Below are 18,084 nucleotides of genomic sequence, written 5' to 3' on the forward strand. Positions count from 1 at the left end.
AGCAGGACAGCTGTGGACCGGACACTCAAGCAGAGAGGCATGTTCCCATCGAGACTTTGTCTACAAGAACAGCAGTAAGAGCTGTATAGTCTTAATGTGTAATTGGGTCAACAAGTGCCAGAGAATAGGGATTAGACCCCCAGTCTCTCTCTTTATCACACACACACACGCTCACACACACACACACGCTCACACACACACACACACAGACACACACACACTTGTCTTAATATCATAGTGAGGACCTTCTACTTATGGTTATTAAAACACTAAAACAGCTAATGCTTGGCCTGTAAACTAAAAGTCCTGTGGAAAATACATAAGATAAATATAAAAATTCCCCTATACACAAAGCCTGCCTGAGCATATCTAACATGCACTCCTTTTAAAGCCGGCATAACATACACTTTTGATCACACCAGCATCTTGATTTGGAGGAAGACAGAGAAAGCCACAGCCTCACAGCCTTTAACACTTCAATGGATCAGACATCCAGTGAAAGGCATTTGTATTTTTTCCTCCTTTATAAAAATTCAATAAAAGTCAGACGAGCTTACCAAAGTGATTCTTTGTTGCCACCTAGTGGTGGATTTATTATATTGTTTCAAACACGATGATCTTAAAATTTAAAATTAGTTTAAAAAGTTCTAAACAGTTATGCATTTTGATCTTTATTATTATTATCATTATTATTAATGTCGTTGTTGTTAATAATAAAAATAATAATAATAATAAAACACAATTTATGTGGGGCCCTGTTCAGCCACAGGTCTCTATTATAAGTGAAAAGGGATTTTCGAGGGTGCTTTGAATATTAGATAGTTACGAGTTCTTCATGTCAGCGTGGGGATCTACTTGAAACCTTTGAAGGGTTTCCAAAGAGAGTCAAAACTAACCACCCTTAAGGGATTTGCATGCATCATTACAAGCTTATATTCAAATACAGTACAAAGAAATGTCAAAACAGGAGACATAGTTACTCTGCTGACTTGATGTGGATCTGGGTAAGGCTCAATTCAGGCTGCTCAGGTACTTGTTCTTCTACCTATGAACACAATTTGTCCTCTGCAAGTGATTCAAAATGCAGCTGCATGACTTGTTTTCAACCTAAGTTCTCACACACCACCCCAATGCTGTGCTCCCTCTACTGGCTTCCTTTAGCTGCATGCATCACATTCAAAACACTGATGCTTGCCTACAAAGCCAAAAATGGACCAGCTCACTCACCTCAAAGCTCTTATAACTCCTCACACTGCACCTCGCTCCCTCAGCGCTACCAGCACTGCTCACTGCTCCACCATCTCTCAGGATAAGAGGTAAGTATACAGCAAGACTCTTTTCTGTTCTGGCACCGAGGTGGTGGAATAAACTTCCCCTAGATGTCCGAACAGCTGAGTCACTGGCTATCTTCAAACTATGGGTGAAGACCTATCTCTTCCTGAAATACTTGAACTAGCACTTTCTTTTCTCTGTTTGTTGTAGGTGTGTATTTAAAAAATATATTAAAAAAAAAAAAACATTGTTTAAGCCTCATGGTATCTTAAATCTGTAACCTAGTGAACCAGTGTTCATGTATTCAATGATAGAGACTCAAAAGCAATTTTGTACATCGCTCTGGATAAGGGAGTCTGCCAAATGCTGTAAATGTAAATTCAGATATGCTGTGGGTACAGCAAGTCTCTGGTGGAAGTGCTTTAGTGACATACAATGTTAATGTTGATTGCTGCTATATTCTTCCAAAATATTCCCATCACTTTGTAAAATCATAAAAGATTATTTTTTCAATTGATTTTTTCATTTTTCAAAATTCTAGAACGAGCTCTAGACTCCTGCTCTAAACACATCTCTAAAAACACATCAGGTTTATATTTTCTAATAACGTGACATTCATATCCATGATTAGTATGGAACCAAGCTAAAAATGTCAAATTCCAGCCTTAATTACTTAATTATTGCAAAAGGTTTCAAGTAATTCTTGAATCCTATGGGAAATTTCTGTTTCAGGCCAGGACTACATCAAGGCCATGATGATGATGATGATCATTGCAGCAACTCTGAAGAAGGTTTTTTTTTTAGCACACACAACACCTATTTACAGTCTGGAAATTCATCAGACACTTACATGGCTTATTCACATGGAAATTCTGATGCCTGAACACATATTTCAGTCATCTTTGAGCAGTGTTTTTTCACTAAGTCACACACACATTCTAAACTCACTGATATATATTGTGCACTATAATGTTTATTATCTTAAAATTGCTTTGGCAACCATGTATATTTTACTGTTCCTTTAAAAGTTATAGTTTTGTTGAGACTTCGATCTCATTCAAATTCAAAGCCTCAGTCAGGGGCCTTAAATTTACATTTTAAAAATGGTAAATGTAACAACAATGTCCGGTTAACGTAGTGCATTATTGTAAATACAACAGTACAAATGATTTCCATTCCCATCAGTGGAATAGTTTGGCAACGCTAAATGTGTTTTGTTGTTTTATACGTTTAGAAACTGTGTCAAATATTAAACTTGTTTTAACTGTAAAATACGTGCTTTCACACATTTGGCTTCTATTAAATAATTAAAAAGGGTTGCTCCACTCTCAGAATGCTTCACAAAAGTGTACAGGTTGGTGGAATAAATTGCCCCTAGGTGTGAATATGTGTGTTTTTGTGTGTACATTTGTCTGTACATTACATTTGTATGCAAACTCACAGGAAAGCATCAGAATTATATGCACTTATTGTTGCAGATATCCCCTGACTTAAACAGATGATAAACGCTGACCAGGGGAAACATAATGAAAGATCCCATTAGAGATCCTGCCTGTACTGCAGCTCCACACCACACCAGGGCGATGTGGCTCTGGTCCCTTAGAATGACTCCCACCATCACCTTTACGTAGCTCAGCAGACCAGTGAAAAGAATCCATGACAAGACCTAAGAGACATATAAGCATTACGATGTTGAACGGGATGACTGACATTTTTAAGAATACTGAGTTCCAGATGCTGCCTTGTGCCTCCAATATAATTATTTACTAATAACATAGCATTGAGCATAACCATTAGTACAAGGGACAAGGGAAAAAACATTTGACATTTTGCTAGAATAACAAAAAGGACAAGTTGCAGACTTTGTGCGAAGGTTGAATCTTAATTTATGTACAAAAAGTAAATATTTTTGTAGTAGTAAAGAATAGTAATAGAATTATAGAATTATAATGAATTAGTCTATCACAGAACTTGGCAGAGGTCAGCTTCATCAGTGAGTAAGTGACTTACAATTAGAGATTTTCCTAGTGCTGAGTCTTGCAGCAACGGACAAGGACTCATAATTGCCATAGCCATGTTGTATCCACCACAACCAGTACCCAGCATGCACAGAATACCCAGCAATAACAGTGAGCTATGTAAAAGAATGAGATGCCACACATGAAAAAAATTTATAAGCATATCCTGATTATGTAATTACTGTGGAGTGGAATTAGATTATTGAGGAAGGGGCAATTATTTATTTATCCAACTGACAGACAGATTGGACGGATAAAAGTTATAAACCTCAACAAGGGCCCGATAGTGAGCCATACAGTGTTTCCCATTAAAAAAAGATTGTGTTAAACGCTCAAAGAACCCTTGAGCACTTATCTTCTAAGAGTGTATAATACCAATATGGTCAATTTGGAAATATCACTGTTATAACATAAGTAATTATGAAATTATAGCATACCGTTTGGGAGCGAACATGGAGATAAAGCAGGCCAGTGGGTTAGCAAGTGATGACAGAGAAGCTGAAAGGTGATAGACCATATTCCCATAGGGCATGCAGGAGAACGTCTGTACCGATGGCAGTAGTCCATTGGTGGCACAATTTACCCACACCACCATGCAGTAGATGAAGGCTAGCTCATAACAGGAATAATACCTTTTTATTATCAGATGCTTGGGCTGATCTTCAGTGGCAGCAATTTGGCTGTTTTTCCCTGTATTGCTTTCTGCCTGGTCTTCCAGACCTCCATTGACTGTTACAACAGCCCCTGCCTCAGACACCAGATCTTCAGTAGAAAGTGTAAAAGTCTTAGCGATATGGTTTAGCAAGCCAAAAGCACCAATACTTATCAACATCATGACCACTAGAAAAGAGAAGAAGATCTCTGTGGAGAAGTTAGGAGGAATGTACTGAACTTCCAATGTGAAGTTATTATGGTCCGGGTTTGAAAGGTTCCCTGATGTTTGGGAGACATTAACACATTTGGCCATGCCAACTCCTTGTGCCAGAGCTACCAACCCAGGCAAAAACCCACTTAATCCTTCACCAATGAAGTAGGTGGTGATGTATCTGGCCGGGAGCTGCATCATGAAAGGCAAGAAAGTGACAGAGGATGTGCAATCCACCAAAGACAGAAAAAATGTGATTATAAAGAAAGCTGTGCTTCTAGGTTGGCCCAAAATCACGGTTGTCTTCTTCCAGAACACTGTGAGGAGAATGCATGCTAATATACCAACAGTCAGCATTGCATAGATCACCAGATTCTCACGTACCCGACCTGGATACAGCTTATGCACAAGGGTAACTAGGATAGGGCCAATATTGGCCAGCTGGATGATGACTGTAAGGTACGATGGTAATTCCCATCTTTCTGGTAGAACATTGACAATTAGTGGCAGCTCCACCCACATTCCATTAACGGCCACCCACGAACCCAGGCCAAAGGCACAGGCCAACACATGGACATACAGAGACATTATGGGATGTCCTAGTCTGAAATTTTTAGGAATGATTTTGAAGTTTTTTGTATGGTAGATATCTGTCTTTTTGCTTCATGAATATACTGGTCCACGACTCCTGTGAGAAGAGCAGAAACATAAATATTACGGCAACCTTTGAGAATTTTTCTAAGAATAGAGAAGGGAGGGTGATCCCAGAGGACATCACATAGATGCTTACACTGCTGCTCAAGGAGTGCCAACTAGTTCAAAATGGTCATAAATAACCAGGAGGCTGGGGTTTAGCTGGTGCATGGTTTCAAACTCTATAGGAAGAAAAACACAATTTTCTTTATAAATATTGTAGACTAAATTTTACTTTCTGTAGCTTCACAAAAAATTCAGTCAAAACTGAAAACTACTCTATAACCTTTTAAAAATAAACCATTTTACTGTTCAGAAAGAAAAGTGGTTAGCCCAATCCTTTACAATTGTTGAAAATAAATTCCAGAAACCTACATAAAACCCCATCCATATGCAGAGGATTAGGTTAACTATCAGAATATAGGTGATGTAGGCTTCTGTGGGAGGGAATGCTGAACTCTCTGTTCAGATGACTATTACAGTCAAACAAAGTAGCACAAAATGGTTAAATATAATAAATAATAAATAAATAATAAATTCTGAATGCAAAAAAATTAAGGCAATGAGGCATACACAGCTTACATATTTCAGCCTTTTATTTTCCCTGTCTCGCTGCTCAAATCATCTACTAAGCCAATCATGTGGCATCTGCTCAATACATCAAATCATGCAGATACAGGACAAGAGCTTCAGTTAATGTTCACACTGAACACCAGATTGGGGCTCTGAGTGACTTTGACCATGGCATGGTTGTTGGTGCTAGATGGTCTGGTTAAAGTATATTAGTAACTGATGATTTCTGGTATTTGCACATAGCACAGCCTCCAGAAAAACATCACTTGTTTTATTTTAATCTTCAGCTGTCCAGTTTCAGAGAGTCTGTGCCCACCGAAGCCTCAAATTCCTGTTGTTGGCTGAAGGGTGTGGAATCCAATGTGATTTTCTAGCTCACCCACATGAAGGTTCTAGATGTTGTGCATTCTGAGATGATTTTCTGTTCACCATAGTTGCAAAGAGTGGTTATTTGATTTAACTTTCTGGAGTTTAGCTGGATTTTTATGCTTTAATGGTCACGTTTTTCACCATTCTGATACTGGATGTGAACATTATTGACATGCATGCCTATAGAAAGTGAATTTAGCCTCTGAATTACTGCCCCAAAAGTAGGTGAAAGGGCATAAGCAGTGTTTATCATTCTTATAGATGCTAGTGGAGTTAAAGTCTCCTTTCTACGTCTCCTGTCTCCTCATTAATTATTAACTTCATTCTGGAATAAGGGCTTGTGTGTGACATGCCATGCTTTTTCTCCCCTGTCTCCATTGAAACTAACAAATCCCAGTAATTATGAAGATAGAGTTGAGCAATTTCACTGACATTAACATCTCATTACTAAGTAACCACATTCTGCAGTAAGGAGTTGCGAGTAACCTAAAATGAGATGACTGAGAAACAACTATTCTCTAAATATGCACGTTATATTTAGAGAGTAACCTAAGTTTAGGATTAAAACCAGGCCCCTGGAGCTGTGAGGCAACAATTCTACCCATTGCACCACTCTACACTATTTATTTAGCACTCTCAAACAAGTGACAAATTAAAGAAAATGCCACTGCATTTTCTGCCATGGTTTTGTTTATTGTTCTTCAGAATGATCACCTTTACCCTACGATAAAGTTTTGATGAAAGTGATGTCCTTCAGAACCAAACAGAAAACTGGTGGGAAACACAAAGCTCTCTACAAGTGTTTATTGAAAGACCATTTGTGGAAATATCTTTGGAAGAAATAGCTTTTGTCACAATCTGTTACTTTGTGTAACACAGCTATGAGCAGCAGAGCAAAAGTCAGTGTTAAACTATACAAAAACTGTGTTGGCTAGATTCGTCATTCATGAGACAAGAATGTTTAAAACAACCAGGAGAGCAAATTGCAGGCTATAAACAACATGCTAATTCAAACAGGAGCAATTTCAATTGTATTACCTCCAACATCATCTTACCTTCAAACTAAAATAAAGTACCTTCCGCTTGCTGGACTCCACCTGGCCTCCACCTAAGGTTCATTTGTATAAACTGTGTAACAAAAGCAATATATTTGACCTGTGCCTATGCCTTTGGATATTAACCCCTTTAGGCCTAAGCCTATTTTCCTGGCTGTTTTTCAAAAAAAAAAAAAAAACATTCTCTATTTAAATGAGTATATCTCAAAAACTACAAAGTATATTTCAATAATTCTGGTACTGAAATAAAGGTAATACTTGTGAGATTACTAAAATAAGTATATCTATTATTAGATCAGAGTAAGAGAAGCTGGAACACAGACAAAATAATCAAAACAAATTCCGTCTGACAAAAGATTTCAATTCAAAGGAGAATAGCCCCATCTAAGCCTTCATATTTAAGTCTACATACTCCAGAAATTAATTTTATAACTCCTTACCATTAACTGTTTAAAGCCAGATTTATCCATTGTGTATCAGAGATATTAAAGAGAGGTTTTTGTAGAAGAATGTCCAGGGGGACCTTTCTGTTTTCATGATGGCACATGTTGGCATCACTCTGCAATATCTGAGGTTTCTCAGGATGTATTCCAATACTTCTGGTGCCAAAATAAAGGTAACACGTGTTGGATTGCTGCAGAAGTGTTAAAATAAGTATATATATAAATAAAACCAGATCAGAGTAAGAGAGGATGGAGCACAGCAAATTTTAGACAGTATATAAAAAATATTGTTATTAAATATATATTAAAAACTACATAAATCTATTTTATAACATCTCACCATTGACTGGTTCAAGATTTATTTATCCTTTGTGTATCAGAGATATTAGAGAGAGGTTTTAATAGTGGTACACACTCCTGTGCCAAGTGAGTGCATGTTGGCACACCACTGTATATGAGTTTTCCTCAGATACCGAACTATAAAACTTCATATTATTGACTTTTATGTCACTATAGGTGTTCACTGCATCCAAATCCAACAGTTTTCAGTTTGTTTTGGAGTCTCCCCACCTCTAACTACAGTACACAGCGTGCATGACTGTCTGCCAGCCTGAGACGCTTCCCCTTTATAGAGATAAAAGCAAGTGCCTCCTGGTTACAAAACAGCTCTAAAATGACAAAATAGACTCAAATAACACACAACAATCCAGTCGTTACATACCTAGCTGTCCGAAGGTAACCGTGTAATCGGTTCAGTTTATCTTGAGGAGGGGAAAAACTTTAAGCATGATTTTCTGGATTTGAAAACACACCTCTTTTTTAAACCCACCCGTTTTCGGTTCGGCGCGATTTCCGAGTTTAAAAAGCCAAAATAAAGCAAAAAAAAAAAATCCTTTGGAAAGTTTAGTTGGTGCATTTAAATGCGATGGGGATTTAAATTTTACGAGCTTTGAAGAGCGACAACTCGACATCTCGACGTAAGTTTGACCCCTCTGTAGAAATCTCTGAGCCTCTAATTTTCGAATCAGAATCTTGTGTTGTGAAACCTGATCCGATGGTAAGGCAGTAAAGTCAGTGCATCTTGAATGAGCCAAGGCGCATGAAATGTTGAGTGTTTGGCTTGATTCAGACAAATTCAACCGGATTTTTCTATTGGAAAAATGTTTTTTTCCCGTTGTTTTACCACACTGCATGTGTAGATACATAATACATAAACATATTTAGCTATACTTTATACAATTCCTATTTTCCCTCAACCTTTTCACTTCTCCAAGTTCAATCCATAAATTTCTTTACTCACAGTTTGAGCTACTTGAAGGAACCAAGTCCAGAGGTCCTTTGTGAGGTCACACTGATTCACTATTCAGTTTTAACAGCAGCAAAAGTAAAGAAATTCTCCAACACCTCTTCAGGACAACAAAGTAACAGCCTTATTTTGCCCTCACATGTTCACAGGATTCTGGGGCATTGCAGGAGTGTAACTGACACTGTTACACTGTTTCTTTATTACTAGTGTAGCATTCCATTCAATATTAACCTTGTTTTTATGACTACGATTTACAGCAGTCTTGCACCACATAAGATTGACTATATTATACTTTATGAATGTGCACTTTCTTTTTTTTTTTTATGGCAAGCTTATAGATTAAATATTAGACAAGTGATGATTAGTTTTGTCTACAGTAGAAATTCCAAAAGCAGTTGTTTTTTGTTTTCGCATTTGCATTTGATTGAAGGTGGACATGTGCTTATGTATAACTGTGCAGTGAAGAAAACTACCACAGAGGATTTCTACAGTGGCCGAGAAGTGCAAAACAAATTAACAAACCCGAAAACACATTAACAAATCCGAAAAGACATTAACAAATCCGAAAACAAATTAACAAATCCGAAAACAAATTAACAAATCCGAAAACAAATTAACAAATCTGAAAACAAATTAACAAATCCGAAAAGAAATTAAATCCGAAAACAAATTAACAAATCCGAAAACACAACGACAAGTCAGACAACCCGGAAACGGTAGGTATCGTTTTTGGATGGAAACTTACCGATCATTGGACAAGACACCTGTCACTCAAGATATACAGGTATGGAATCTTATGTGTAATGTGTAAAGTTCTCTGTTTAAATATAAGAAAATAACAGAATCAATCCACAGTAATCCATTCCATCCATCCATTCCAACTTTTCCCTGCGGCAGACTGTTGAACTTCATGTATACCTTGAGTGACAGGTGTCTTGTCTGATGATCAGTACGTGTTCCAATCACAAACTATACCAACCTCTTCCGGGTTATCTGACTTCTTGTTGTGTTTTCGGATTTGTTAATGTGTTTTCGGATTTGTTCATTTGTTTTCGGATTTGTTAATGTGTTTTCGGATTTGTTAATTTGTTTTCGGATTTGTTAATGTTTTCGGAATTGTTAATGTGTTTTTGGATTTGTTAATTTGTTTTCGGATTTGTTAATGTGTTTTGCACTTCTCGGCCACCGTAGATTTCCTTCTGGTGCTGAACTTTATCATTTGTATCGTAATTCTAACAGCGTATTCCAGGATTTCAGTTACACCAAACCTTGAGATGAGGAGTGAAATAGAACATTGCCTCAGTACATCACTCTCCCAGTGGACACTTAAAATTGTTGTGATTTTACTCTTCAACTGATTTATTACAAGCACAAACTTTTTAAAAAATGGCTTAACTAACTGGGTTGAAATTTTGTCTTAGCTGAACAAATCTCACTAATTATTAAGTAAAGCTGACAGTTATAGCTCAGTGAACAAAATTCTAGAAACACAACTCTACTATAAATAATGAGTTATTATGGCATCTTTGAGCACTGCACTTGGTCTGTGTATAAATCATGCTAGGAGTAAATTGTTTTAAATATTTGATTTATTCTTGATTTATTAATTCATCTTCAGTAAACCCTTTATGCTGGACAGGGTTACAATGCAGTCAGAGCTTAACCAAGGAACACTCGGCATGAGAGGAATAAACCCTATATTAGAGTTTCACAGGACACACACACAACTGGTGGCAGTGTACTCTTGCCCATTCACAAACCAGCATGTTTTGGGGAAGTTGAAAGAAACCAGAGAACATGAAGAAAACCTGTGCAGACACAGCTGTCATGATGTCAATCCATACAGCAATTCTATTTGAATCATGAGTGCAAGCAGGCCTACTCAGTAAAAAAATATGTATTTCAATGGTTTTCACAATCATTTTTTCTTTCTTGGGCACTTTTTAATAAATGTTTCTCTTTTTATTTAATTTTAGCACATTTCTTCTGCCTGCAATATGCAATAAAGTACATTTGCAATTAGCTGTAATGTGTATGGATTTCTGTGGTTCAGAGAGAAAATATTGTATGTTTACCCAGTTTTAAATACCATTTGACAACTGCAGATTGCAAATACCAAGACTTTACTACCGAACATCTACAACAACATTACAATGCATAAAGCTGAGCTGAATTGCACTCAAGCAAAAAGATTTTTGATATGAAAATGACAAAAAATACAACCACAAGTCACACTCAATAAGATTATTTATGATATTATACAATCTGAATTTATAACAAACAATAACAAAAAAAGATTAGTAAGATGCACAGTATTCAAATGATTTGTCCCAAGACAACCAAAGAACTGATCTCTCATCTTTCATACAGAAAAATGAGAAAAGTAGGGGAACATAGTGGGATGTGTGCGAGTTGAGGCATGGATTCTTTCCAGATGGAGTTTGGATACGTGTGTGAGAGAGATAATAAGACGAAGAGACAAAGAGCAAGAAAGAGTTTGCACAATTATGAATTTAAGGATGACTGATCAGAGAGAGAAATGAAAATGAATACAAATGAGAAGAAAACAAAATGCTAAAGGCAGACCGTGTTTGTGTGTGTATTTGTGGTATAGTACAGTCTCAGTTGGTGTAAATCTGTCCCTCAGGCGGCTGTGGGAGCTTCATGTTCTCTTTGCACATCATGAGTCGTCTAAGCTCCTGCAGCACCACTCGGATACTGTAGGAGTCCTGCCACTTAGCCAGAGATGACACTGCCCTCGGCTCCACCTAAACACACAGAGAAACGTCGTAACAGCACCATTCCATTATGTACTACTAATCATAAAACACACACACAAACACACACACTGCATTTACAGAATTTACTGTAGGACCATTAAAAAAAACGCTGAGCTTTATTTGTTGCAGTGTGGCAAGATGTCTGAATCTGAATTAATAAACAAACTAGATTTGTAAAGTTTGTCGCAACAAACTTTGATGATGGCTTTGACGATGCAAGTATTCGCAAAGGCCGGTGCTTTTTGGAGGTGAGTAGACATAAGGGTCAGTGTTACTTTTGGAAGCAAGTAGACAGAAAGCTAGGGTGCCAAAACATTTGGAGGTAAGTGGAGACGAGCATGTGACGTCATCCGAATACTCTTGAGGAAGTTCTCCTCATTGTTCTGAGTGTTTTGATATGTCACATGTCCATGTTGTACAACAGTTTTTTGATTTTGCATATTTTGGGGGCGGGGCTGCGGCACAACCGGAAGGCCAGTCGGTACACCAATTTAAAACGTTGTTCAGAGAATCACCTTAAAGGAGCTGGCCGAGTTTGGTGTAGATAGTTTGAAAGCTTGCCAAGTTATAAACCTCCAAAGTTTATAATGGGAGTCTATGGGCTCCCATAAAAAAAAGGCCATTTTGAGACCTGGTACCGGAAGTACTGGTACTCGGACCGCTTATAAAAGTAATAGCAACAAACTTCAGACCAGGGTCTACAACATATCCGAATTTGGTGCATGTGGCCCGAAAGCCCTAGACCGCATTAAATTTTATAAATTCTTGTCTAAGCTTAAATAGGAAAACAGAATGTTGGCTTCTACAAAGCCAACATAACTAGGTGGTTGGTAAAAGACAAGCTCTTGTTAGGAGGCTCTAATCAAAATAACAGTCATTTTGTCCTCATATCACAGTAGTGTAGCATGTCACTACACCATTGGCGCGCTTAGTGGGCACAGTGTGGTTTGGGACATGGTCTTAAAGTCTATCTAAACTCAGGTACTTGCAGCTGTAAGATTAGTGTGTGTACTAGAGCACAAGCCACATTCAATTCAATCTTATTCAATAAGCAACTTGCAAAAGTCAACACAAAATTCTAAACCCAGAGATGGTGAAGAATTAGAACTCAATTTTGAATTTAAAATTCAAGAATCTGCATTAGTGGGTGAAATGAAATTCTAAAACCTGCATTACAAGGCAACGTTCTAAAATCAGAAACAAAGGCTAAAATTTAAAAAAATGCAGTAGAGGAAGAAATTCTAAAATCGTGTGAAATTCTAAAATCTACAATAGACGTTAAAATGTGCAATAAAGTGTGAAATGTTAAAATCTTTATCAGTAAAATGTAAAAGCTCTCAAATTATATATTCTCAAAATAATAAATCAAATTCAAAATATAAATGCTGCAAAAAAGGTTCACGTGCAAATTGCACTTGGTTTCATTATACAAGCTGCTGTTATTGGATGGTTCCTGAAGTTTTCAGCAACAGCATTATAACAACTGAAGGAAAAATGCTACAGGACTTACCTACAAAGCAAACCTACCAAGACCTTAAACATCCCTCTTAGCATAACTGATTCGATAATATGCAGGTGGAAAGTTACCACAAATAATCATCCCCAGATAAGTACGACACTTAAGATTTCACAATGCATTCTGTGATTAAAGATAAGGAAAGTAAGAGAGAAGCCAACAGTTTCTCGACTAGTGTAGCAGGATGACCTGAAAGCTCCAGGGACGACTGTTGCAGAGAGAACAGTAAGTGCTAGATTGTGGATATTTCAGCAAAACAATGACCCCAAACACACAACTTAAATAACTCAGGAATATCATGCATGGCCTTGCCAGTCTCCTGACTTTAAACCCCATTGAAGCTCTATTGCGAGTTGGAATCTGAAAGTTCATTAGAGGGACCATCATAACCTAATGGCAGATAATTTGCTAAAAGGAATCAGCCAGAATTACAGCACACTGTTGCACAAAGCTTATTAATTCTTACTATAGATCTCTTGTAACTGCATGAAAGTAGTACATTCTGTAATTTGTGGTGCCCAAGTACTTTGCTTCTTATCAATTTCTTTTTTTAAACATATTCATTTTATTTTTATTCATATTTTTAGGTCAAAAGATGTATCTATTGGAAGTAGATTCCTGCAGAAGTAGAATAGTGAACCAAAGTGAACCAAGTGCAAGATGAGTCATCTATATTTTTATCATTTTACAAGTAAAATTGCTAATATCTACAACTGTATTTATTTGTTTGATATATAGGAGGTATGTAATTACACAATGGAAACCACAAAAACAGCTCTGAAGCAATTTGATGGATACTTTATAAATGTTTAAGAAACAGTTTTTTTTTCTGTGTAAGTTTTAACGGCTCCGTCAGTAAGCAGTGAAACAAAATTTGGCTCCATCAAAACGCACAAATAATTACGGCATGTTCCTAAGGAAAGTAAAAAAACAAAACTCACCACACCACTGGAGTTGTGTACTCCGTTTAAATTGATCTTTGTCACAAATCTCACAAACGGAGGTGTTTCTGGGTATCTGGGTCCACACTCCACTCTCAGACTGTACATCCTGTTCTCATAGATAGTCTAAGAGGAAAAGTAGGTGAAAAAATGTTAGTGCTTTAATCAGAGAGTCATGCAAGAGAAGGCTACAATGATCATTTACACCAAGCCATTTTTTATTGTATGCAAATAGGAACAGTCACAATCATCAAATAAAAATCTATTTTATGCCAAAATTTAAAATCAGATATGCTGTTTGTCCAACCACCGTTTCACACAACTTCTTGGTACATAGCAAAAATGTCAGATTGACAGAGAGGATGTGACTCATCATTCTTTATAAACCAGGCGACAAGTGTTCCTCATGACTGGCAGATCAGTATGACAAGTTCATGGTCTGAGAGTGCAAGGGAAGGTCTAGTGTATTCCTAGAGCAGTGGGAAGATCTCTGAAATACAAGTAAAGAAAGTCACCCTGGAAAAAGTGTGATGGTGGAGTACTTTGACTGCGTATTAGTAAAATGAGACAGACTATGCCTCTTATAATTTCTAAAACTGCTTTTCTTTGTGGTTAGATATAGAAAAGAAACCAAATTGATTCTAACAAATGTTGAAATGAAAGGTTAAGATGTTGCTGGTACTGAAACACTCACTATCAATAACACCTTTAGGCAATGATCTTAATGCAGATATACGTATTTCCTTGGTAGTTGCTGAAGTGAAAATAAAAGTGTGGGCTCCTTAGTTTATTCATCTATGTTAAGCGAGTCTTTCTGAACAGAAACACTGATTGACATTTTTGTGTAGCGAACTTCTCCTTTAGTAGAAAGTAGAAACTACAGCATAAAGTTTCCATAAGAACAGTATGTTCACCTTCTTGAAATTTCACTTCCTGCTGCTTTAAAAGCACACTGAGTACCCCATTTGACACTGTCGGTTTCTAAGTGATACAGTATGAAAGTAATCAGACCAAGGCTAGTGAAGGAGAAAAAGAACTCTCAATTGTGCTGGGCAATGTCAAATAAAATCCTATAGCTCTCACCTCAACCTTATCAGAGAAGTGATATGCCACCTGTATAACAGTAAAATGTATTTATCATACACAGTCCTGTTGGGTGTAAGTGGAATATAATGGGTTCTACTGAAGAAAACATTAATACAATGCATGCCAATCCATATAAGTGCAACAAAGTCAAACTGCAAACTACTATTTACAATAATGCGGGAAAAAAGAGAAATGGTAGAAGATGCCTGACTTGCAAGTTGCCTACAGGGGTCTGATCATTTTCATATTTACTGTGAGCTAATGCTGACATAGTGTTCGTGCTTTACCCAGCAAAACTGTGTATGTTTTTATAAGCGTATAAACCATAGGAGTGATTATGACACCAGAGTGTTACCCGTGGTGGTCCGATGATCATGCCTCTCCAGCGTGTGAGGGTCATGTCATCGTCATCCTCCAGCCCCCAGCTCACAGTTCCGTCCCCCACTCCTTTCTGGCCTTCCTCCAGCTCCTCCAGCAGACGGAAGTTGCGTGGCACCTTCACGCCTAACCATGGAAACACACATCACAACATTGTGGAACTGCAGGCTTAAAAGAGTAGATAGAAATGGCACAGCAATCTAACAACAAATTCGGAACTTTAAGCATCTTGTATGCTTTTTTAGGAATTGTATTGTCTAAGTCAGTGTATAAATTCAGTCAATATCAATAAAAAGCTCTGAGAACCCCAAGTGCTCCTACAATGAACATGGTTCACATGTTCATAAGCCAGATACTGCTGCTGATCATGTTCTAGCTGAAAGCCACGCAAGGTTATGGTGTAGCAGACACAGCTCAATGGCACTGTTTTCATTCTTAGCTCTTTGTTGTTGCAGGCATGAAGGACCTTCACTATTTCTTTCAAGGGCATCTGTCCCAGGAGGTAGAAACCTGTGAAATTCTCATTTAAACATTAGCCAGATGCATTTGCCATGGTGCACTTCATTCATCTCGTCCTCCCTACCGCAAGTTTGCACAAGCATCACCCAGAAAGCTTGGATGCCATTTGCATTACCTCATCTGTCTTTCACAAACTCTCACACAATTCCACTGCAGTCCCCCGATTTTGTAAAGCCAGCAATGTATGCATCCACAACACAAAGCTACACCATGAGGGTATGTGCATTTCATTTATACACGCTTCAATGCACCTCAGTGCTTTTTTTTTTTTTTTTTTGGATTTATTTTTTAAAAGCTTTTAATGTGAAGTCTCTTGTGTAATATAGTTCACACCTAGGCTGGCAAGAACTTTTTCACAGAGGGACTCCACAAATTTCAATGACACATGCAGCTGCTGACTTCGACTTCTCTTCCATATTGATTTTTTATTTCAGTGTTGAAATCTATAATATTTCAAGCAGCAATATAGCATTCATCAAAGATACCTAAAACCCAGACAGACAAGACAAGAAAAAAAAATGAAAGGGACCGACCATAAATGCTGAGTAAGACGCAGGGGCCTGTAAGATATTGCTGAATCATACTAACTTTTTTTAAAAGGAGCATATCAGGATGAATTCTTTGTTGTAGTGTTACACAATGAAACCCATAATTAAATTTAAGATATCAGATGCTTGCAGATGGGCAGTGCCTTTGCAGTAAACTGCACTCATGTGAATCAGCTGTGTGAATTCTGCCAAACTCCTGGCACTGTGTATTCTGCTTAAAGAAAAAAAATGCTTGTAATGCATGCTTCTGGGAAACAAAAATTGAAGCTGAATTGGTTAAAAACCGTCATTTCAGTAAGTCTTACATCATTCGCATTGTCAGAATGGTGCCTCAGTGATGTTGCAATTAATCTGTTCTGTTGCATTTCCTTTTAAATAAAGGCTTACTTACAATCTCAAGAATAAACGTCAATGATAAAAGTTACAGATCCAACGCCCAGTATTATTCACTGGATAAACTGGACAACAATGTAATTTGGCAATCAACAAAGCTTAAGGGACAAAGCAGCTGGTAGATGAATAAATAAACCTAGCACAACATATACATGACAATTAGCTGACGATTCATTTAGAAATCATTTCCTCCTGTTAATTGTCAAGCAGCTTCACGTTGAGGTGAGATTTGCCCATTATTCGAAATGTGAGGTGGCTTCTTGTAGAGACAGAAATCAGAAGGCTAACATTCATTTATCCGCTATTAGCCGGTAGCCTTGCTAATAGTAGCAAAGTGCGCTGCAGCTCAACGGAACTGACGCTCATTTACACTTTTGTGAATGTTCTTATCGTAAACATGAAAAAAACAAACACACAGCTTTAATCTCCTGGTTCTCGTTAACGCTTTAACCGTCTCATACAATGTATTAAAGTAGACCTGAAAAATGAGGGAAATGATTTACCTGATCCGGCGGCGACCGCCATTTTGAAATAAACAGTTAACAAGTGCGCGCACGCAAGCATGGACGCGCTCAAAACGTGCAAAATGCGCGTGCACGATCAAAAATAGACATTTTCAGTAAATTTCATGCAAGACTCATTTTACATACCTGAAAATATTATATTATATTATATATATATGTCTAATAGGTCTAAAAGATAAAGAACCTTAAGGGTAATTTGATTTGCTCCCTCTGGAGGATATATTTACAGTACCCTACAAAATAAAGTTTCCCTTTCAGATAGGGCTTAAAGTAAAACCGCCTCAGAAATATAGGAACCCTTAACTATCCAAAGAGGTTGCTTGTGTATAAGTAAATGTTGCGTGACCTCGAAGTACATTTCCATATACCTATCCCATTGTGTAGTGTTACTCTCTGGGTGGCATTGCAGAGGCTTATTGGGGGGTTTCACATGTTTTTCCTTTGTTCCTGAGAGTTTCCTTAACTTACTACATGCATGTATGTGGATTAGCTACTTTAAACAAGTGCAATTGTATGAATGTGCATGGTGTCTTGCGATGGACAGCATTCCAAGGAACGGTGCTTACTGTACACTCTTAAGGGAAAGAATTTTTTTTTAAATGTATGTGTTTCTCTGTGGAATATGTATACAACTCCTAAGAGGAAGGGATGCCATCCTTTCAGAGACATAAAAACTCTCTAGGACAGCGGTGTCCAATCTTATCCGGAAAGGGCCGGTGTGGGTGCAGGTTTTCATTCCAACCAAGCAGAAGCCACACCTGATTCCACCTGTTTAATCAGTTGTTCTTGGCTTTTAGTAGACTCT

General features: G+C 37.5%; 2 protein-coding genes across 7 annotated transcripts; both read right to left on the reverse strand.

Moving 5' to 3' along the window:
• Positions 1 to 561: 561 nt before the first annotated feature.
• Positions 562 to 8,776, reverse strand: slc52a3 (solute carrier family 52 member 3). Of its 6 annotated transcripts, XM_060882109.1 has the most exons (6): positions 8,589 to 8,776; positions 7,286 to 7,479; positions 4,946 to 5,030; positions 3,728 to 4,843; positions 3,283 to 3,406; positions 562 to 2,938 (listed from the first exon to the last, which is right to left on the reverse strand). In XM_060882109.1, exons 4-6 carry the CDS (start codon positions 4,741 to 4,743, stop codon positions 2,729 to 2,731), a joined length of 1,350 nt encoding a protein of 449 aa, XP_060738092.1. In that variant the 5' UTR covers positions 4,744 to 4,843; positions 4,946 to 5,030; positions 7,286 to 7,479; positions 8,589 to 8,776; the 3' UTR covers positions 562 to 2,728. The 6 variants fall into 6 exon arrangements, with proteins under 6 accessions (XP_060738092.1, XP_060738090.1, XP_060738094.1 ...); XM_060882107.1 differs by lacking the exon at positions 7,286 to 7,479; XM_060882111.1 differs by lacking the exon at positions 4,946 to 5,030.
• A 1,924-nt stretch (positions 8,777 to 10,700) lies between these two features.
• On the reverse strand, positions 10,701 to 17,373 carry LOC132854236 (ubiquitin-conjugating enzyme E2 variant 1-like). Its single transcript, XM_060882527.1, has 4 exons — positions 17,259 to 17,373; positions 15,273 to 15,421; positions 13,832 to 13,957; positions 10,701 to 11,362 (listed from the first exon to the last, which is right to left on the reverse strand). The coding sequence occupies exons 1-4, from the start codon at positions 17,317 to 17,319 to the stop codon at positions 11,216 to 11,218; spliced, it is 483 nt and encodes a 160-aa protein (XP_060738510.1). The 5' UTR covers positions 17,320 to 17,373; the 3' UTR covers positions 10,701 to 11,215.
• Positions 17,374 to 18,084: the final 711 nt, after the last annotated feature.

This window comes from Tachysurus vachellii, chromosome 11, assembly GCF_030014155.1.
Source record: "Tachysurus vachellii isolate PV-2020 chromosome 11, HZAU_Pvac_v1, whole genome shotgun sequence".
NCBI classification, from domain to species: domain Eukaryota; kingdom Metazoa; phylum Chordata; class Actinopteri; order Siluriformes; family Bagridae; genus Tachysurus; species Tachysurus vachellii.